Source organism: Pygocentrus nattereri, chromosome 21 (assembly GCF_015220715.1).
Source record: "Pygocentrus nattereri isolate fPygNat1 chromosome 21, fPygNat1.pri, whole genome shotgun sequence".
Classification (NCBI taxonomy): domain Eukaryota; kingdom Metazoa; phylum Chordata; class Actinopteri; order Characiformes; family Serrasalmidae; genus Pygocentrus; species Pygocentrus nattereri.
The window spans coordinates 1828538-1852500 of NC_051231.1; the positions used below are offsets into that span (position 1 = coordinate 1828538).

Consider the following 23963-nt stretch of genomic DNA (forward strand, 5'->3'; position numbering starts at 1 on the left):
GTTTAGATTGGTCTTGTCCTCCGTGTTAACTGCTCCACTTCTGTAAACATGCGAGACGGATGCTGCGGTTTTCCAAGCTTCTGCATGGTGTTGATGGTAGCATCATCCCCGTTAGCGCTGTGTTTCCAGCCACGGTCAACTCGTACCAATGCAGTTACAGGGCTATTTGGACTAATGCCATAAATGAACCACTTTAGATCACATTTCAATTGAAGGATTTAAAATATATATTTTTTTATGTATTTTTATTTTTTATTTATCTTTATTATTTATTTTTTAATTCTCACACGCGAACTAGGCCAGTCCCTATCTCACAGTGCTACCACGCTGGGAGAGCGAAGGGTCTCACAGGTTTCCGTGTGAAGCGCCAGTGCAGCTTTTCGAACAACAAATAGTGCAACATCACTGGACAGCTCAACACGGCTGTAGGACAACGCCAACAGACAATTCTGCTACATCAGATAACAGCCTTCAACACTGGCGAGCATGAATGATGGGGGGGGGGCTTGCCAAAGATCCAACTTGCAACCAACTTGGACGGCGCTTCGTCTTTAATAACATGGTTTATTGATACAGTTGTCCCATTTATATTGTCATGTAAAAGATGAGAATTTATAGATTGGTACTTCTGATTTTGCAGAATTTATACAGGTGGTCCACTGTAGATTCTTTGTAAATGGTCAGTATATATTTAATTAACTGAATAGTCATTAAATTATGAATAAATTAATTGATTAAGTGACCCTTATCAGTCACACAATGGGGAAATGTCATCTCTGCAATCTAACCCATCCGTGCAGTGAAACACCACATACACAGTAGTGAAGACACACACACTAGGGGGCAGTGAGTACACTTGCCCAGAGCGGCAGGCAGCCCTATCCACGGCGCCCGGGGAGCAGTCGGGGGTTCATGTACTCAGGGAATCAAACACGGCGGCCTTCCGGTCACAAGGCTGGTTAGGCCCTAAACTCCAGCACACGACTGGCCTTGAACTTGAACAGTAAACACCCATTAAATTCAACTGAACTTGAAGTTCGTGAAAGAGTTTATTAAATTTATCCCTAAACCTAAACCTAACCTTAACCTCAAGGCAAAACCTACATCTACTCCTAACCCTAATGCTGTTGATAATCAACTGAGGATCATTAAGTTTGTTAATGATTTAAGTAGCTGTAGAGCATCTATAGAGGACCATCCTAATAAAGTGTGACCAAGATAACATAATTAGCAACATACTTCCCACGTCAGATGAGACAAATCAATAATAAGCATTACCATAGTGATATGAAATGTATTCCAAATTATAAAACTATCACAGTGTATCCAACAATAAAGGCAGCATGGGGCTTCCTTTACACGGAAACGTGGCACCACCCAGCAGTTCTAACTCCACATGCCCACCCATTTTACTATGACCATCATGAACCTGCTACTCTCCTCCGAGATTTCAGAGTTAACGAAGACAATGACAGAGACTCTCGTCGCGTCACAGACGACTCATTAGGTAAGATAAGGTTAAATCCTGGAAGCGGATGCTGTGGTTTTCATGGCCTCTGTTTGAATAGTGCTGACGGTGGCTTCATCCCTGCGCGTCCCCCTACTGCATAATAGACGAAGCCACAGCAAAGCCACGCCGACGAGAAGGTTACAGGACTCGAGTGAGACCCGCTGCTCTCCAGCTCATTATAGCGGACATTATGGAGCTCCATTCAAAGCCTGATTAATCTCATCCAGCGGCCTCACACCCGTGGCCCAATGGGGGCCAAATAACGCTATCTGGAGCCGCTAATAAGATAACCGGCGCGATCTGTGCTCTCTCTTAGCACATTAGCGTTCACTCTTTCAATTTGAAACTATTTTCATTATCTGGGCCCATAATTTGCTTTCTCCTCAGCCACCCAGAGGGATGCTGCAAATGGAAGCTGCAGTCAAGGGCAGGAACAGTTAGCATGCCGCCGTGCCGTGCATGTGAAATAAGTTTCTTACTCACATGTAACTGTGTGGGGAGTTTAAATTAAACCTGGGTTTTAGTGCTTCATTCCCTTCCCAGTGAAGTGATGAGAGAAAACATATTCAGTCTTATAGGCAAAACACTACTGACTCGTCGAAGGTTTGCTTGCCGTTAAAGTATTCTGAGTAGTCTTCGGTTTAGTTGGTGAAAATTCATGAGCAAAATTAGTTTTTTGTAGTTTTGTTTAGCATCACTATGTGTAAGAAGATCCAACGTGGACAGGTACTGTACTGGTTCTTCCACTTTCCTCAGGTGTGCGTTTTGCCAGTACCGTTACATTGGTATGCCACGAATAAGTGCAGATTATAGCTGCGCCCCAATTCAGGGGCTGCGTCCTTCGGAGGCTGCATTTGAAAGATCGGTTGCGTCACAGCGGCGCGACCAGGCCGTCCCATTTCGAACGCTCCTTCATACGCAGCCGAAACGAGTCCTTCGTCGCCATAGCAACGAAGGATCCATCGGGTGGATCAACGAGGTTCACTGCGTGCCGGCAGGGATTCGAGAACACAGCAGCCTCACTTTAAATGCAGGTATTGGGTTTAAACGATGCAAATGAAGCAAAACTTACGCAGACCTCTCGTTTTATTTTAGGGAGCAAAAAGCCAACAGAGAGAAGCATCTCCGACTTTAATAAATAATATTCAAAATTCTAAGTTTCTGGCTACGTTTTAAAGAACTTGACAGGAACAGCATTTCGTGACGCAGCATTAAGGTGGGAACGGGTGCTGTGATACGAGGAAATCGGCCGTAGAGCAGATGATCTAATTTCGGTTCAGCCTTCGTGGGTCTACGCACCTTCGAAGGATGCAGCCTCTGAATTGGGACACACACAAGGTGATGCACAAACCAGCAGACCTTCAATCACCTCCTGCTGTCTACTCTGTTGCAACTCAAGGAGTCCACTCTGTTTCCAAGGCAGTGGACATAAAGGAATTGCTTCCTTTCGTAAATGAAAAGCTGCGTAACTCAGTCAGGACAGGACAGTTTAGGACCTCGGTCAGACACCCTGTGTGGGAAGCAAGGCGTGGACCACCTGGTGCTGAAGAATAAGTGACTAACATTTTTCAAATTCTGTCAGTTTCTGATATGAAAATATGGGACATACATACTTCTTATTTGAATTAAACGGTGCAGCAGTTACTTTTATGTATAATATATATATATAATAAATATAATATAAATATAATGTATAACTGCTCCATTAACGGCAGAAGGAAAAAATGTTGCTGAACAAAAAACTAATTCAGCCTTGTAGAAAATCAAATGTGAAGCAACATTTTACACCTTTTTTTTCAGGGTTCACAGGGTATTAGAAAACAATACAGACAGGTTTGTGTATTGTTCAGCTGAGTTTTACTATTTTGATCATTTTTGTACATGGCAGGGTTGCTAGCTTGCCATCTCAACCCAATTGATGTATTTTCTTGCCATCAATCTTCTAGCCCAGTCTGTCATGCCAATATCATAACTATCTAGTGTGACTGCGGCTGAAGAAATAATCTGACAGCTTTATTTTCAAACTGTTGTTAAAAACTCATCTTGGGACATAATGGCAATCTTTAGATTCCTGACGGGTTTGAGTGTGAATGTGTGCTAACAACAACAAGGGGATACAATGCAGAGGTTTTGGCATTGTTTACTGGCTAATAGCCTAAATTTCAGTACATTTTTTCCTATTTTCGTACAAAAAGATGACCATAAAACATAGTGTCACTGACATGAAGCACCACTATTACGCACCATCAAATGATACTTATACTGCCCCCTTTTGGACAGTACTTATCCTGCTAAACATGAGCGAGTGAGGGAGTGGGTGAGTGACAGGCAGGTCCATGAGCTGCTTTGCATTTAAAAACATTTTGAAAAGATGGGAAACATTTGAGGATAAGTGCACACCATCTGCAAGATCATTCATGGACAACTTCAAAGACTAAGGATGTGATGTTGAGTCATACAAAACAGCTGTCCACATCAGTCTATATAGGCAACAGTCTGCAACCAGACCACAGTGATCACACAGAGTCTGAATGGGAATAATTCAGGATATTGCTATGGTTTTAAAAAGGTGTTTGATATGTCCAGGACTGTGGAGACTGATTCAGCTCTACTAAGGCTCTGGGGCTCAGGCCCACATGGTGCGAGGCGTCCCACAGGCAGATTTATGATGCACTGCTGCTGCTGTTTACCTCCCCTCTGATTCCAAACTGTAGAGCTGGCTTCATCCATCACTCGCCTACAACCAGAGCATCACACTGAGAGAACCACCAACTGTCTCTGGCATGAGCAGCTACAGCAGGACAAGCGTGAGCTACCAAATGAATACTGTGATCCAAATGAAGGCATTTTAAGCCTGAAGTGCACAAATAAAAGCTGTCACCATTTAAAAAAGCATTTTGAATTAGATAAATTCATTCTTACTCCTAGATCACTGAAACAACAGACTTTGAAACAACTGGAAAAAAATCCAACGCGAACAATTAAACCTGATGAAAAAGAATGTACGTCACTATGTAACAGACTATGTAGTTACTTTCAAATAGTGCCGATAATGGCAGTAATAAGGAGTCTTTTAAGGATTCACTCCTTTAATGGCCAATATTTGTTGGCATACAAACTTTTATTACACACTTTTATAACCCAAAAAAACTCAGTTTGCAATACAGTCCATGTAGCGTCTAAACAAAAGCCTAAAGGTGTAACACACCTGGGATTCCAAGGGATTATAGATAAACAAATTACAGGCCAGAATGTCTACAAAAATGGTCCAATACAAAGCTGTTTTACATAAACAGCTTGTAGAATCCAACATTCTGCAAATGCCTGTAAAGTTCTTAAACTTTCTACTTAAGCAGCAGCAGGACAGTGTTATCGTGAAATCGCATCACGGCTGTGATTTAGTCACCGTAACACCATTCGCCAGACGTGTCTGATCTTCAGAGTTGGACCAAATCAGACTGAGCCGTAAAACTGACCCAATATCAGGTTCAGCTCAGTTTGGTCAGTTTGTCCAGATCAGTATTAATGTTGTTTTGTTCCAGCCGGTCTGTGAAGCTTCTTACAGCCCGTTTAGTTTGGCGAATGGTGTTGGGTTCATTTCTGGCTGATTCCAGGTTGTTCAGCTGTTCTTCTGTCACAGCTGCCGACTGAAAAGCTGCTCAGTGGTGACGACAGTTTGGGAATTTAGTGTCGTCTCGTCTTCAGAGTCGGACCAAATCGGCTGTCGGTCAGATGTGGTCTTAACAGCGTCCGTTTTCTGTTTGTGCCAAAGTGAGAAGTAGAAACGTTCAAATGGCTCGAGCGTCTCCTACAGCTGTCAGAGTCGTTGCTTAGCAACAGTGTCTCAGCGGAGTGATACAGTGTTCGTGAAAAAAATGTAACATTAAGGTGAAATAACAGCACAGTTAGAACGCCTCTCAACCAATCAGCTCGCACGGTCGTATAATCATGAATAGCTTCTCGTTAGAAGAACTGCCCACATCTCCTTGCTATTTAAGGTGAACATTTGTTGCGTGGGTATTAAGAGGATAATAAAAATAAAAGGTACATACATCTTGATTGGTCATGTCCCAATACGGCCTCTCTCCATAGGACATCACTTCCCACATGACGATGCCGTAGCTCCACACGTCGCTTGCGGAGGTGAACTTCCTGTACTGGATGGCCTCTGGAGCAGTCCATCGAATGGGGATCTTCCCACCCTACAGCACAGAATCGAAGATTCAGAAAGAAGAAGCTCATGTTCTACCCGTTCCTACACTTACAGAGATCTTTAGCACACAGCATCATTACTGAAGCTGCTTTGGGATCATACCTGCCATAAAGAGCTCTGCACAAATACAACGTTTGGTGCTTGAGCATCATTAGGTTTATAAACAATCCTCATACCAGAGCACTGGTGTAGGTGGGGTCAGACGTGTCGTCCTCCAGGAAGCGCGAGAGCCCGAAGTCAGACACCTTACACACCAGGTTACTGTTGACCAGAATGTTCCGGGCCGCGAGGTCGCGATGAACGTAGTTCATATCAGCCAGGTACTTCATTCCCGAGGCGATTCCACGCAGCATGCCCACCAGCTGGATCACTGTGAACTGTCCATCGTTTTGCTGTAAAACATGAATAAAATCATCAAGTTAAAATCAGTTTGTGTGGTTCATAAGTGGGTTTTGTTTATTTTTTATTTTCATTACAATAACATTAAAAATCTAGAATTTCATCTCATCACAAATGTTAGTAATACATTTCCGAATATTATTTGTATTTTAGTTATTCTATTTTTTATTTTACATTGTAAATGATATGAGGATGTGCTCAGACGTTCAGTCCTATCCGGAAATTTGGTAAACTGACGTTCTGTGTCCTGAGAACACCCACAGTTTAATTAAAGAATTCAACATATTGGGAACAATATAAAATGTAAAACCTGGTCTGTGCAAAACTTATGGCATATTTTCTATGAATTCATCATCTTAAACTGCTTGATCCAGACAGGGTCACAATAGCTGTAGTGGAAGCAGAGAATCCCAAATGACCCTGTCCCCACAACTTCCTCCAGCTCATTCTGGGGGGTCCTGAGCTGCTCCCAACAAAACATTGGTTCTAAGGTCTGATTGTGGAGCTTAAATCAGTTCCTCCAGGTGAAAAGTTGGTATTTGTTCCTTTTCATAACCGAATGTTTTAAAACAGAGCAGTAGAGTAAAAGCCTGGAGGCGAGGCGAGGCGGGGTGTGTGGAGTCAGTCCAGCTTAGAACAGATCATTTCAGTGGATTATGGTTCAGTTATGTTCCCTGACTAAAGGCACTGAGATGGAGCCTTGAGGGTCCCACCCCAGTGACGAGAGGGGAGCTGACCCAGAGACGGTTTAGGACCTTTAATTCTGAGAATGTAGGATGAGCTCAGGGTCTTGTGCCACTAGGCTGTGCCTGGTAAACCCACAGGGAGGCGTCCAGGAGGCATCCTGATCAGCTCCTCAACTGGCTCCTCTCAGTGCAGACGAGTAGCGGCTCTGTATCAAGCTCCTCTCGGATGACTGAGCTCCTTACCCTGTTAAGTGTAGCCGCCATCCTGTCAAGAAAGCTCATGTCTGCGGCTTGTGTCGATGATTTTAATCTTGGTCATTATCCAAAGCTCATGACCACAGATGAGGGTGGGGATGTAGACCGACTGATCAACAGAGAGCTTTGCCTTCTGGTCAGCTCCCTCTTCACCACTACAGCCCAGTACTCTGACCACATTACTGCTGCCGCCTATCCCAGCCTGTGATCAACCTCTCAATCCCTCTTCCCATCACTTATGAAGAAGACCTGAAACACTTAAACTCCTCCACCTCTTTTTATTTTATTTATTTTTTTCCAATATGTTCAATTGAATTGAATATTTAGATTAAATTTAGTGCACTAAAATGTGTGTCATATTAAAGTTGCATATTAATAAGAGCTCACAGGGTCACTCCAAACTTGTGAAGCACCAAATGCCCCTTCGTGGCAAACCTTCAGTCTGCTAACTATGAGGTAGTGAGTAAGGGAGTGAGACAAAGAGACAGAAATGGGTCTGGGTTTTACGCAGCACTGGGTCAAAGCAGACACTGGCTGTCCAGCACTGAGCCCTTCTAAATCCTGCAGCTGCTCTCCATGACCACCATAAAGTCCAGCACATGAGGAGCTCCTGCTGCTTTACCCCAGCTGTGGCTCCAGCTGCTTCCATCTGCAGGCCCACCACAGCCACGGCCATAAAGCACCACCAGCCCCTCAAGCATTGGCCACAGGAGACCAAAGCAGCCGGCCCAGTGTGGACAGACACACACGTGTCAAGTGTAGTATGGACTCAGCAGTATAGTAAGTATCGACCAGATACCACTGGCTCTCATCAGGCGGTGCATTCGTGGCCAGTTTGCGTAACAACTTTCTGCAACGAGCTTTTAGTGACATTCTTCAGACGTCTGGTTCCTATCAAAGCCACTGTGAGCAATTCTGACTCGGTACGTTTCTCTAGAACGGAGCGCTTCACACCGAACCGCTCCGATCGACTTCGTCTGCATCTTTATTTTTGACAAATCGGCAGACGTGTTCCCGCTTGAAAACAATGTTTCGGTATGTTTGCTATCCGCCTGATGTGTCCGGTTATGTTGTGTCCTTCCTCCTACATTATACCGCATCTCCCTCGAACCTTTCTCCCTCATTAAGCAACCTGAGCTCCTCCTCACGTCCTTGCCGTCTTCTAACTTCTCCTCATCCTCATCCCAGCAATTAAGCACTATGAATTATTCATGGGGCTCAAATCCCTCACAAACACGAGCCGGCGCTCTAATCTCCCTGCAATGTTTGCCTATAGCTTAATTGGAGGGACTTGCAGCCCAAAGTAATTTGGATCCACAGCCGGAGCAAGGTAAACATTCCTGCCTTGATTATACATGCATTATTCCATTCAAAAGCTTATCAGCAGCCGTATCTCGATGCGGATTCGGGCGTCTTTCACCTAAGAAGGAGGCAGACACTTTCTCAAATGTGCCTGGAAGTCAGGTTTATATTTGAATTTCATATTCCATCGCTCATCCTGGTTATAATTTTTTGGCAGCCTGCTCTTTCTTTCTCTCTCTCTCTCTCTCTCTCTCTCTCTCTCTCTCGCTCTCTCTCACGCTCTCTCGCTCTTAGGTTTTCTAAAATAACTTCTTCTAATCTTCCCTTAGTAAGCACAGAAAGAGAAATCTCAGACAGTTTCCCTCGACGGAGGCGGCCTCTGCCCCGTCTCTGCCTTTGCGCTCCACTGTAAACCTGTCATTCCAGCTACGATGCTGTCAGCGAGTGTCATGAGCCACAATGCTTGTTGTGAAAGCGTTCGCCGAGGTGTCAGAACAGCCATACGGTGTAATCACACAAAACAGAACACACGGCTCTTACAGTGGTGAGCCAGATCTGTGAGATATTCCGCGGTGAACTGCAAATGTTTAGACGTCGCCGGCATGAATGTCACGTCAGCAAACAGGAATGCTTTATTTACCTGTACTTTCCTCTCAGAAAGCCAAAATAATCTGAGAGCCTGTCGACTCAGAGATGCAGAGTCTTGCTTCTATTCAAACACTGATAAAAAGATGTGCTCGTTAGATGTGAAGCTATTTCTGAGTAAAAATTCAGGGGTGGGGTTTAACACTATTTCTTTTAGAAATACCAGGTATTTTGGGGGTCGCGGGACGGTCGTCGAAAAAATCTGATGGCTAAATTTGTTTACACAGTTTTATGTTTGAATTGCTTTAAGCTTTAGCCACATGATGTTGGATGTGGTGGATTTAGCCCTAATTTCTACATTTCATAAATGTTTATCTAGCAGCATCGGCAGAAATGTTAGTGGAAAATAGGACATCGACAATGGACCACCATTCCTTTATCAGTGCGACCTACAAAGAGGTCACACCAATAATTTCAATTTTTAACCGGTTTTCTTCCCTGAAATGTGAACATTCCCCAAAAAAACATAAAACAGTCTTAAAAGGTGACAAAAAACGGTTCTTTGGTGATGTGATGGCACAGAGGAACTTCTTTTGGTTCCCCAAAGATTATTATTATGGAATTTGAAAATTCCAGCTACCGCATTGCAATATCATAACCCCTGTGTAGTGTCCAGGTCTGTGGGATCCTGTTTTCAATGTTTACCAAATAAATAATGATGTAATTTATTATTATTTCAGCCTCAGATTCTCGGTTTTTGCTCATTTTCTGTGAAGATTTTCAGGGTCTTCACTCTGTTCAACTGTCTGATGAAAAATCTCCATTTACATTACATTACAAAGTAATCTGATGCAAAATGATGCGCATGTAAACGTTACCATGACAGCGAACATCGCGTGAGTCCAATCAGAGTGAGATGAGCAGCAGTGAGCAGTGATTGTGTTTTTAACTGCTTTAAAATGACGTCAGACTCAGGAAAACGTCCTTCACACGTCCTTATTACAGAAGGCCGAGAGGAAGACGTCGTGCTCTGAGACGCATAAGCTGGACGTCCGTCCCACCGCCGTCTTTTAAAGATCAGAGCATGAACTTCGTCTCCTCTGCAGACCAGTTTCTGCTCCGCCGTGTTGAACGGTATAAACTCTCACTGTGACGCGACGCACAGGCAGAACGGACTGAAACTTTCCGATAGGGAATGTAATCGGATACAGGCGCTTACACGGATATTATTCTTCTATTTAACGGATTATTTAGAGGTTTACCCACCTAGTGAGTAGCCACGTTTACAAGCTGTTTATAATGCTGTAGCTCTGTGGTATGACAGTATGTGTCTTTAATGAAGTCCAACTTCCCACGTGTAATTTATTTTGCGCAGGACTGTGAAGTCATAGACTGTGACTGAATACAACTTCAGCACAATTGAAGTTTTATGTAGTTTTTATTTCCTTTTTGTTACACATATCTGAACTGAGACACAGTAGGATGCGACTACATGTCTTATATTTGAGACTGCAGCTCCCTAATCTATCACAAATCCAGTTCTGTGTTTTGTAGGTTCAGTATTACTGCCTATATATATATACACACATCAGGAGTACCCAAACATGAACATATGGACATTTGACAAAAGTATTGATTCATCTGGAACTGAATCAAGCAGTGAATTCATGTGGGAAACATCTGAATCAAGTACGTTTCAATGCATCATTTGCATACAGTTTAAAGAAATAAAAAACACTGAAAAACTGACAAATGATACGTTCTGAACTTCAACACATGCAGCTACAAAGGCTTTCTGAACATTTCCAAAGAAAACTCTTTAGCTTAACATCGCAGACGTGATTAAACAGCCTCCACATCCCAGAATACAATCACCCTTCACACCCACATCCGTCATTCACTACCAGGCATCGCACAATTACGCATGCCAGTTTCAATACGGCGTGGCAGGGCATGTGGGGGCAGTCCTGGTGTTGGAGTGCATACGTCACATGTCCCAACATGAACTCAGCAAGCCAGCTATGATAACATCAGCGCTCGCTGTGGAGAAAACTGCATCTGAGCCTGGCTAAGCGCTCTAAACCGTCTATACCAGTACATCTGTGTCACACTACTTCATTGATTTTTAGTCTAAGCCGTATTGATATGTAATGAAAACATAATTGCATCGCATGTCAGCAGCAGGGAGTAGAGCAGCCTTAATCTATGCTCAAGTAGAAGCATTGTTTCTTGTAATGAATGATGAGGTAGATAGAAATAAGAGGACCTTTAAAAAAAGTTGTTAAGTAAAGTTTCAGGACAAGAAACTACTCCTGTTCTGAGTTTCCTAAAGAACTGCAATGGACCTTCTTAATACATCCTGCATCCATCAGCAAAGGAACTGATGCTTGTTAGGCTTTATTCTTCTCTTTTTCATATAGTCTTGGTTGGAAATAAAATAGCATATTAATTTCTAATGATTAATATTATCACATAGAAACATACAAGAAAGTAAAAAATCCATCTGAGTTTACTTAAACAGGTATTCCAGCCTAAAACTAGCTTTAAAAAAACACACAAAAAACAAACAAACAAACAAAAAAACAAATGCTATGTTAGGTTTGTAAGACATTATTTTAAAGGGTCCACACCGTTCGCGTCATTCCTTAAGCATGTCAACCTTTTTAGCCTACAGCAGTTTAGCTCCGCCCACTTACACTGAAGTTTTAAGGAGTGTTTCAGCCCTGAGTGCTTTTTGTTTGAGGCACAAAGCAGAGCAGCCAATCAGAACAGAGCTCGTTCCACACCTCAATACAGACTCACTCTGATCTTATTTTAACTTCTATCTAGCCAACCTATCCCAGAACATACAGACACCTTGTACACCCTCTATCCATATCTTATCATCTGGAATATCTGGATATCAGTTTTCTATCCACTGTCCACTATCCATCTACACACAACTGTAAATACCATAGCTTTTATTTTAGAACTACATTACTATACAAAAACTCTATATTAGAATATATATATATATATATATAAAACAAATATATAAACCATTAATGTCTAAATAGCTGGCAGCACAAGTGAGTCCACCTCACAGTGGACATGTCCAGATTGTGCCCAGTCGTGTCGTCGTCCCTCCCTGGTGTCGTGTGACTCGTGTGAACGGGGAGCAGGGCCGTTAAATTTGATGTTTTGGGTTCAATTCACTCACACTGACCACTGGATATTCAACACGGCACCTCATGGTAAAGAATCTCTGAGGATGTGAGGAATAGAACTGCTGCTCTCCACAAAGATGCCTAGGCTATAAGAAGACTGCTAACACCCTGAGCTATGGCACGGTGGCCAAGGTCATACAGCGGTTTTCCAGGACAGGTTTCACTTGGAACAGGCCTCGCCAGGGTCGACCAAAGAACCTGAGTCCATGTGTTCAGCATCACATCCAGAGGTTGTCTTCAAGAAATAGACTCATGAGTGCTGCAGAGGGTGAAGAAGTGGGAGGTCAGCCTGTCAGTGCTCAGACCATACGCTGCACAATGCATCAATTCGGTCTGCATGACCGTCGTCCCAGAAGGAAGCCTCTTCTGAAGCTGACACACAAGAAAGCCCAGAAACAGTTTGCTGAAGACAAGCAGTCCAAGAATATGGATTACTGGAACCAGGTCCTGTGGTCACGAGAACAAGATGAACTTGTTTGGGTCAGATGGTGTCCAGCATGTGTGGTGGCGCCCTGGTGAGGAGCACCAAGACAACTGTCTCTTGCCTACAGTCAAGCATGGTGGTGGTAGCATCATGATCTGGAGCTGCATGAGTGCTGCCGGCACCGGGGAGCTGCAGTTCATTGAGGGAAACATGTATCATGATGTTCTGAAGCAGAGCGTGATCCCCTCCCTTCGTAAACTGCACCTCATGGTGGTTTTCCAACTCGATAACGACCCCAAACACACTTACACAATGACCACTGCCATCACAATGTGATGGACTGGCCAAGTACGTCTCCAGACCTAAACCCAACTGAGCACCTGTGGGGCTTCCTCAAGCAGAAGGAGGAGGAGCACAAGGTGTCTAACATCCACCAGCTCCGTGACGTCATCATGGAGGAGTGGAAGAGGATTCCAGCAGCAGCCTGTGCAGCTCTGGTGAATTCCAGGCCCAAGAGGGTTCAGCAGTGCACAATCTGGACATGTTCACTGTGAGGTGGACTCACTTGTGCTGCCAGCTATATGTATATCAACCTTTAAGGCACAGTAAGTAAAAACAGCTACTTCTGTTGAAAGAGAGGTTGAAAATGGTTATGTAGAAATTAATAATGACTGTTTTTGGTTCATGAATCCACACACATACATTAGTAGTAAAACAATAAAATCCAAGAAAAATGTAGGACCTGAAATGGACTCTTCAACGTAAAAGTCGCAGCTCGACGGAAGCATGACTTCATTAACGTTATTGATGCTAACACAAACGTCACTGCATTGATACCATCACATATTTGGGAAATATCACGGTATAGAATCTTACCAATATCGACCAGCACTATGCTAAACTGGACGAATTCAGTTTGAGGAGTTTTGCGTATGTTGGGCCACTTACTTCGCCTCATTTGCGGCCCATAATCGCCGCGGTTTCTTGTTTCTGATAATTACACTTCCTGACACCCCTTAAAGCTGCGTGTCAAGGATAAAATAAGTTTTCACTCATGATAGATCAGAGGCAAAGCTTTACTAATGAGAAAAATAAATCACTTTTCCTCCCCCAAAAAGATCAGACGTGCACAATTTACATGAATCAGAGGCGCGCTTTCCCTTCCCTCGCTGACTTCAAACGAGCAGAAAGGCCAATTAGCAGTGATGAAGGTTTCTGGACACCCACTTTTTTTTTTCCTGCAGCACATTCGAATCAAACTGATGTCTGCCAGAGTCGGCCACGTCGCTTCCTGACAGCGGCCTCCTCCTCTGATTTCCAACCCTGCTTCATTTCTCTGGGATTCGAGACGTTCCCTTTCAGCTAAACATCTGAATGAGTTAGAGCAGACAGATGCTAGAAGAAGGACTAAGCATATACACTTTGAAACCATATACTTTGACTTCCAGTTCCAAATGTATGAATTATTTATGGGAGTAAAGCGTTTGGCATTGCTCCCACATTTCTGCTCATGGTATTCCACAGTGATTATTGCAGAATTCTTGAAAAAAACAGTAATAATTTTTCCGCAGATATTATTCTGACAGGTTTGTTTATGGAAACGCATGTATTTCTTTCTAACGCCACAACCTAAACTACAATTTAAGTAATTATAACATTTTCAACACTGCTACTGCTCACTCTTCTCATTATAAACGGGGGTGTGCTTCGCAGGAAGACGATCGGTATTAACTTCCACTGCGACTGTTTAAAAAGACGCTAATCGTGCATGGCTATCGGAATTACTCCCATTTGAAACGGTACGATAATCACGGGATGTTATATTGCATAGAAAACTGCCAGAGCTGGTCATGCTGCTTCTTGGTGTTGACCTCCTCCTCTAATTTCTCAGTTTCCCTGAGATTTGAGAGCTAAACACCTGAATGAGTTGAGCATAGACAGATGCTAGAAGAAGGTCTGGTCATACGCACTTTAAAACAATATACACTCACCGGCCACTTTATTAGGTACAAGTAAAAGGTTGGACCCCCTTTCGCCTTCAGAACTGTCTTAATTCTTCGTGCCACACTTTCAACAAGGTGTTGGAAACGTTCCTCAGAGATTCTGGTTGGTTATTTGAGTTCCTGTTGCCTTTCTATCATCTGGAACCAGTCTGCCCATTCTCCTCTGACCTCTCACTTCAACAAGGCGTTTTCGTCCACACAACTGACCGCTCACTGGATATTTCCTCTTTTTCGGACCGTTCTCTGTAAACCCTAGAGATGGTTGTGTGTGAAAATCCCAGCAGATCAGCAGTTTCTGAAATACTCAGACCAGCCCGTCTGGCACCAACAACCACGCCACGTTCAAAGCCCCTTAAATCCCCTTTCTTCCCCGTTCTGATGCTCGGCCTGCACTTCAGCAAGTTGTCTTGACCACCTCTACACGCCTACATGCAGTGAGCTGCGGCCGTGTGATTGGCTGATCAGCTGTTTGTGTTGGGTGAGCTAGCTTTTGCCCTCCTAGAACTGGTGCTATCGTGTGACTGGGGGGGGTCCTAACTAGTAAGTGGAATTCGAAAATGTCGAAAATATGCTGTATTGATTAAAAAAAATCTAATCAATCTTTCACTAAATTACTCTCTAAATACATTATAATAATAAATAAATACTAATAAAAAATAATAAAACATAATAAATAATTTCACTAAATGATAATAAATTATTATTTGGAAAAATTCTGGATTAAATATTTCTGTATAAAGTCTTTAATGCCATAGTGAGCACGTAAAAAAGGAAACATCCTACTTTGCAGTAAAACTGTAGTAATACTAAGTCGGGTCGGCAAACAGCGGCTCTGGAGCTGCATGTGGCTCTTTTACTGCCCTGTTGTGGCTCCACAGCAGAAATAGATATCTAGGTAATAATAAAATAATCCCCCTTTACAGTAAAATATCGTTCAACTCAGTTTAACACTAAATGGTCTTAAACGCTGGAGTTGATGTAGAACTGCTGATTCACCCTTTAACCCTGAAGATCAGCGCAGACAGCGCAGTCTCACCCAGCTAGTAGCTGCAAAATGGCAAAGAGAGAGATTTAAGACGAACATTAATAATTTAGAGATGAATGGACTTATTAGTGTTTATAGTCACTCCAGCTGGTTTCCTGATACGTTTAATCTGCAACGAGAAACATAAACTCTAAAAAGTGGCGAAGCTTCTCATTCTCCAGCTTCTTATTCAAATTTTCCTGTTCCACCTTAAATGGTGCAGCAGTTAGTGCCAGGCGAGTAGCTTTAGCGAGGAGCTGACTTCAGCTTCATAAAAAAATCAAATGTTAAGAGACATTTTACAAGAAGCTATTTTACTTCTGCGAAACGTTTCCTGCCAGATATGTGAGAAAAGCGGCTATAGCTTTAGTTGAAGCTGAACAAAAATAAAGGGGAACAAAGTGAGTCTGCATTTTTGTTTATATATTTTTAGTCTGTTCTAGCAAATTGGCACACTATATATATATATATATAGGGCGGCACGGTGGTGGGTAGTGCTGTCGCCTCACAGTGAGGAGGGCCTGGGTTCGATTCCCCGGCCGGGTGACCGGGGTCCTCTCTGTGTGGAGTTTGCATGTTCTCCCCGTGTCTGCGTGGGTTTCCTCCGGGTTCTCCGGTTTCCTCCCACAGTCCAAAGACATGCAGTCAGGCCAATTGGACGTGCTAAATTGCCCCTGGGTGTGAGTGACTGTCTGTCTGTCTGTCTGTCTGTCTGTCTGCCCTGCGATGGACCCACCCAGAGAGAGCGAGAGGCCAACTGTGCTCTCTTGGACTCCCGGCTACTGACGGCTGTAGCATCATCAGGGATCAAACTCATTATCCCCTGATGATACGGCCAGCGCTTAGGTGGTTGCGCCACTCGGGAGTCCAGCCAAGTTTAATTTTGAATGTTTTTTTTTTTTTTAAGGTTGAAGAATGCCGTGCACTAGAAATGAGAAGGCGTTTCGTGTGTTAGAATATGCTCCAACACAGTCAAACAAGAGTGCAGCGCATTTTCGAGAAAATTCAATAAAAATGCCCCAACTGGAAAGCAGATTTGGACGTGGCCTCAAAAACCCTAAGAGGAAGGCTGTCGGTGCGGCGCCAAGGGATCTGGACGACAGGCTTATTGAACATTTGTGAAGCTGTGAAATCGGTTATAAAGTCTACACACACGTCTTCTAAGCCGCTTCTCCTTCTGGGTCGCAGGGGGTGCTGGAGCCTAACCCAGCGGTCATCGGGCGGAAGGCAGGATACACCCTGGACAGGTCGCCAGTCCATCACAGGGCAGAACAAAATCTACAGGCATGTATAAAATACTCCATCCCTCTAAATTTCTTGTTTTGATTTGAAGTAAATCTTCAACATGAAGCCTATTTAATGTCGTTTAATGTAGTTACTAAGATATTCGCATCTCAAATGATGTCAAGTTTTTTGGGACACCCTGTACCAGGTTTTAGCTGAACATCTGAGTGATGCTAGCAGAAGGCTCAGCCATATGCACTCTGAAACTATATATACTTCCATATGCATGAATTATGCATGAGAGTAAAGCGTTTGGCATCCTTCCCACATTTCTGAGCAATGTACTTTATGATGTACATTTGGTGTATATGGAATATATGTATATCAATAAAGCTGAGAGCACTGAAGTTCGTAACGTGGGGAGTGAGCGAGCTCTAGCGTGACCAATGCGATACGAGAGCATGACTAGCAACGGAACGAGCCTTCAAAGGACGCTGGACCTCCTTTATTCAAAGCAAGCTCAATCTCAAAGCAAATGTTAGCGTGGCGACCCATGGAGATGAAGGCAAGAGTGTTGGGGGCTTATTAGAACAGAATGAGTGCGCAAATCAATACAGGGAGTAGATATGCGCCATGGGGAGGCCTGCTGAAGAGGCCTGATTGGGTATTAGAGGGAAAACCCCCGAGGGGGATTACCGAATGGACACTGTGATAAATAAAGACATTTGAAATTATGTGCATGTTGACACGCACACACATGCACTAATGAGAGATTTTCATTCAGTTCCATGTCTGGGTGTTTCTGAACACGCTGAGGCGGCTGGCTATGTGTGCACCTAAGATGTTTGGAAGGATTTAAAGGATTCTGATAAATTTTCTATGCTAATTTTTCTTTTTAAAACAACAAAAAAAAAGTTGTATGCATTTTTATAAATACTAGTTTGATGGAAATCAATCAGACTGTCTAAAGTTTGCTTCTTCGGTTGTGCACTGGATGCTAGTGGGCTAATGTAGCTAACTGCCACTGGAAGCTTATATACACCAATTAGCATCAGGCAAACTGCATATCTAACGAGCAAACTCTTCAGGCGGGTCCTCAAAGGGGCATCTGGGGCTGAAAGCGTCCAAGGCTACGCTTACACGGCAGGTAAGAGTGACCCAGATCCAATCTTTTTCTTCATATGTATCACAGATGTGTGTCTGAGTGTCAGTGTGAACAGATAAATTCCGATTTGAGACGCTTTCATATGTGGTACTGAAATCCGATCCGATATAGATCGGAATTTGCGGCTTTTACGTCAATCCAACTCATCCTCATAAACATTTGGGGTGATATTCCTGTACAAAATTTAGAAGAGACTCATCCAAAACCCTCCGTGTTTGAAGAGCTTTCTAAAGAACTGTCCGAACGTGGCCCAAAGAGACCGAGGCTGCGGCGTCAAAGAACAGTTAAAGGTCTGAAAGCAGAGTTTAAAGAATCCGAGGGACACGAACCAAAGAAGTGACCACGACGTTGTATGGCTTGAATACATTCTGGATGATAAGCCTAGCTGTCACTGAAGCTTCGTGATGGCTCCTGCGATGCTGGTGAAGATGAAGCTGATCGTTCGTGACTGCCGTTCGTTGGCGGTTGTGATTGTTTACCTCCGGATGAGCCGCGTGACGCTGTTCTTTTGCTCATGTGGGCCGGTTTGGGAGCTGATCTGTTCAGACCGATGTCGCATACACATCACATTTAAAAGATGATCTAAACAGCCAAACAATTTGGTGATTTGGTGAGAAAATGGGCCACTTTTACCTCCTGTGTGAACGTAGTCTAAATGTCTGCAGGCAAACGGTGCCTGTAATGTGCAAGAGGCTAGATGCAGGTGCGAATGTCTGTAATTGAAACTTCATCATCATTACAAGCAAGAGACATTAAACAGGTAGGCAGAGTTATATAGTAGGCATAACTATGTGTTATTTGGGCAAAAATCCAATACAAGAACAAAAGAAAACATAGGATATAGTAGGTGTGAAAAGAATGACTTAGAAATGTAGTTTATGCACAACACCACAATAAACAATGACAAATGTCTGAGTATATTTACCAGCCCTAATGAGCTTTAAAATGAGGAGCAGGTGTGTGTATGTGTGTGTTTGTTTTCATACAGTGGCAGAAATGTAGGAACATTTGAGAAAACAGGGCTAACTTTGTACCCCCCCCCCCAACCCCCACCCCACCCACCAAAGCTAAACAATATCAGTGCATGAATGATGCATTGATGATGCATAAACCTGCACACAGTTAGAGGAAATAAACTGGGACAGACGTTTGGTTTTTGTACCATTAAAAAAATCTTTGAAAGGAGATAGGAAGCCCTTATAAAGCCTGCATCAATTCTAAGTCAAAGCAATTCTCACAATCAAAGTAACTGATCAAAGTAAAACACTGTAAATTCTACATTTGAAAGCGAACCGTTGTAATTTTGGAGAATTCTGAAGCTCTCCAAAGTACTCAAGAACATTTTGTAAGGTGGGTTTTGTATGAACCCCTTCGTCAGAGTTCGAGTTTGGTCAAAGCTTGGCGAAGGGTGTCTTCTGAGGATGTAAGGCTATGTTCACATTACAATCCGATTTTTTGCTCAGATCTGATCTCTCTGACTCAACGGTTCACCCTCGTTTAGGTCAGTGACTCTAATCTGTCATTAATGTGATGAACCGGCTCCTGAACTGACCCTCATGAGCTCCTCCTACTCAGTGATGTCACGTGACTGAATCACTGCATCATCAGCACAAACTAACGAGCAGAACGAGCTTCGCTGAGAAGATCATTAACTCTGATCAGCTCTCAGCTTCATTATTAGAGCCAGACGGAGGAGGAAAAGGTGAGATGAGCTGCTTTTCCACCTTTTACAGGCTTTAACGGCTGGTTGGCGCTGTTGCCACGGTAACGCTGAATGACGGCGCAAAAGCACATGAATTCCGATCTGAGCGTCACGTTAACGTCACATGGCCACAAACCGGATACGTATCTGATGTAGGACCACATATGAAAGTGGCTCAGGTCGGATTTGAAAAGATCAGATTTGTGCCACTTCAACCTGGTAATGTGAACGTGGGCTAAGTGAATGACCTGGTATTGTCATCAGATCTTGATTGGGCCAGATCTATTTTTTCAGCCTGTGCGTGAGGTTAATATGTAAAGATGTACGATGAGCTCAGGAGAGAAAATGAGAAGGGAGGCCATCTCAGCGTGAGAGGGCTTCTTACCCCATATGGAACGTGTACGACCCAAATGAGTGTCTGTGCTGTTCTCTCACCCTCAGAAAGGAGTCCAGTGAGCCATTCTCCATAAACTCAGTGATGATCATGACGGGGCTGCTTTTGGTCACCACTCCTTCCAGATGGATGACGTTAGGGTGGTCAAACTGTCCCATGATGCTCGCTTCACTCAGGAAATCCCGCCTCTGTTTCTCTGTGTATCCCGATTTCAGCGTCTTGATGGCCACGAACATCTCCCGCTTCCCGGGAAGCTTCAGATTCCCACTGCACACCTCCCCAAACTCTCCTGCAGAGCAGTAAAGGACAGAGATCGCTCTTAAAGGTGGCCAATATGGCACAACTATAGCATCACAATACCTGAGGACAGTAATAGTTGTCACTGTGTGCAGCACTGAACACACACAGTTTAGTGCTGCAAACAGTGGTGACATAAAAGGGTGTATTTTATGGTGGTGGAGTATTAGGCTGGCATCCAATCAGCTACTTTGATGTTGCCATTGTTTACAGGTTTTTTATAACAGCCTTTCAGTGCTCCAGAAATACTGATAATACCAACATGGAAAGCATTTACAACCTATTTTACAACAGTTAGTTCCAGCCACGCGAGCTGATTGGTTGAGAGTCGTTCTATCTGCTGTTATTTCACCAGAACATCACAAACACTGTATCTCTCTGCTGAGACGCTGTTGCTAAGCAACGAGTTTGAGAGCTGTGGGAAACGCTCAAGACATTTGCCCCGATCACATCTGACCGACAGCCGATTTGGTCCGACTCGGAAGACGAGACGACACTAAATTCCCAAACTGTCGTCACCACTGAGCAGCTTTTCAGTCGGCAGCTGTGACAGAAGAACAGCTGAACAACCTGGAATCAGCCAGAAATGAACCCAACACCATTCGCCAGACGTGTCTGATCTTCAGAGTCGGACCAAATCAGACTGAGCCGTAAAACTGACCCAGTAAAAACAGAAAAGCTGCTCAGTGGTGACGACAGTTTGGGAATTTAGTGTAAGGAGCTGGAGAACGAACTGCCGGCTGCGAGTGGGCGGAGCTCGTTACTCTGACGTAGCAACGAGCTGCTCGTTAAGGAGCTATAATTAGGAGGAAGGAACTGAACATTAAAACATATTAAACGCCGCGTTCACGGCCAGTTTATTCATTTCTTACTGTATTTATTTAACTGCTGTATTAAAGCAGTAGAGCACTCGAGGAGGGAGTTATCACCAATAACATCACGGCTGGGATGATCTACGGCCACCAGATCACAGCCGGGATGATATTTCAGGATAATACTCCCCCTCTCGGGTTCTAATGCTTAAATGTTTCCCTCTTAAACCTTACAGGAAAAAAGGGAGGGTAAACGTGCGATGTGATATAATTCTGGCGTTACCTGCTCCGATGACCTGCTCAATCTTCACACATGAGATGTCGATCTCCTTGGCGAATTCTCTCACTGCCTCATTGGGGTCTTCATAGGTGAACGGATCGATGTAGATCTTCATTCCTGGCGTCACTTGGAAACATAGAGAGCAGCTATAATATTTAAGGCTCTGTGTGGTCACTTTAGCTCACTGGAAAAAGAAAGAAGCTCATAAAGATTCAGGTCATGCCTCACGTTAACCTCCCTCTCCTAAAGGAAAACCTTCAAACGAACAAATCCGGCTCACAGCAAATGGAAGCCAGTAGTCTCTAATTCATACGTATTTTGTGTAATTCCAAATGAAAATTGTTTGTTTTCATTATATTGTTGCCATATCATCCTATCATCCTACATTCTCAGAATTAAAGGCCCTAAACCGTCTCTGGGTCAGGTTCCCTCTCATCACTGTGGTGGAACCCTCAAGGCTCCATCTCAGTCCCTTCAGTCAGGGAACATAACTGAACCATAATCCACTGAAATGATCTGTTCTAAGCTGGACTGACTCCACACGCCCCGCCTCGCCTCGCCTCCAGGCTTTTACTCTACTGCTCTGTTTTAAAACATTCGGTTATGAAAAGGAACAAATACCAACTTTTCACCTGGAGGAACTGATTTAAGCTCCACAATCAGACCTTAAACCCACCGCTGGAGCTTTGAGGGAACGTTTTGTCATGACCACAACTGACCATTGTGTATTCAAAATATGCCAAAATTGCAACATCAAAATAGGCTCTAAATACTTAAACTATTCAAAATAAAGTGTACTAAATAAAACATTAGTCTACATTAACATGAGCTGCCATTAACTGTTAGACCGCTTTAAATGTCCACTAGACACCTGGCGTCTTTACCTTTTGTGTATCTGTTGGCCCATGAATTGTTCTTGGAGAAAGGTGGTTAGAATGCACACTATGAAGCAGTGCATGCTGGGGACTGTAGTGCAACTCAGGGTGAAATGGACTGATAACAGCAGAAAATGTAAATTACTGGGCCTGTGGTCTTAAGACTGTGCACTACACATTAACTACTCTACATTACTCACTAACCCCTATACATGACTTAATACATTTACATTTACATTTATGGCATTTGGCTGACGCTCTTATCCAGACCGACTTACAATTAGATCATTTTACACAGGAAGGCAAAGTTGGTGTTGGGAGTCTTGCCCAAGGACTCTTATTGGTATAGTGTAGGGTACTTGCCCTGCTGGGGGATTGAACCCCAGTCTACAGCGTAGAAGGCAAAGGTGTTACCCACTACACTACACCAATAAGTACTAATAAGTACTGCTATTCAGCAGCTACTATGAATTATTTAATAATTTCCATGAAATACAATAAATTAACTACTACAGATTATTCAGTAACCACTCTGAATCACTCAGTGCTATGACTGACGCAGTGGCTGCTACATGTTATTCAGCAGCTCCTCTGATTTACTCACTGACCACCAGGAATTATTCATTCGCAACTATGAAACTAACCTACAGTCTTTAGTTATGAGAAGGAGGAATGAGGAGGTGTGAGCCTTTGCTTGAAGAACGCAAGGACTAAAGAAAACTGGATTATGTAGGATTATGCAAAACGGCTGCTCCACCTATATTTCCGAATGGTGCTTGACGCTGGAATATCTTATGGGGGTGGACGGTGAAGCATGGCAGTGTTTCCAGAGGCTTCAGTAGGGCTGTTTAGTGTACGGTGCAGAGAGTCATGGCCGAGACGCTATCAGCCATTTCCGCTGCAGCAAATCAAGCGGCCTTTGATGGCAGGTAAATTGGCTTAAGGTGGCATTTAAAGTGTTCAAAGACTTGGAGTGAGCCATGCTTTAAATCCGATTATTCAGACACAGCTCCACATCTGGCCCGGGGCACTTTAATGGCCATTGTGCGCTCATGCGGTCGGCTGGGAAAGCTACATGAAGGAGAGTGGGACATGAGGGGCTTCGCGTTATGTGTCTGCACCAGGAACAGGAGGAGGAAATGAAAGGAAAGAAGTGAAGAGTGAGAGAGTAAAGAAGCTTTACTGCTATAATGCATTCCCAGCATTGGGGTAGAGTGCTCAGTTTGTAGCACTCATGCACTTACTAGTCCGTAATTCATAGTAATACAGTAGATATTACTATGCTCAGTTTAGTAACTAGTCCCAGTCTGAGGCCCAGTCCCATTTCACCCCTCGCCCCTACCACTGAGCCCTTAGCCTTCTGTTTTGCGCATTCACATCTAGGGGTGGGGTGTCCCAATTTTAGTTGAGATAGAGGGGTGGGGTGAAGTGTTTGGGTTACATGACCCTCCAAACAGAGAGATGAGAAAAACAGAAAAACCGGCGAGAGGGAGAACAAGAGACCAGGGAAACCCACAAACGTGAGAATTTTCTCTGTTACAAATCACAGTAACAGGTGCGTCTTCATAGGTAGGGAACGTAACTCCACCACATTCTGCTGCAGTTCA

At 43.6% G+C, this 23963-nt stretch overlaps 1 protein-coding gene across 2 annotated transcripts in view; it reads right to left on the minus strand.

Moving 5' to 3' along the window:
• ephb2b (eph receptor B2b) overlaps nt 1-23963 on the minus strand; it is a 294590-nt gene that overhangs the window by 14158 nt on the left and 256469 nt on the right. The window contains exons 10-13 of one of the 2 annotated variants that reach the window (XM_037532535.1): nt 21485-21598; nt 20134-20381; nt 5900-6115; nt 5563-5712 (exon numbers count right to left, since the gene is read on the minus strand). In XM_037532535.1, coding sequence (XP_037388432.1) covers nt 5563-5712; nt 5900-6115; nt 20134-20381; nt 21485-21598 — 728 coding nt within the window. Of the gene's footprint in view, nt 1-5562; nt 5713-5899; nt 6116-20133; nt 20382-21484; nt 21608-23963 lie in introns of both variants that reach the window. The other variant, XM_017717932.2, reaches the window with a different exon arrangement.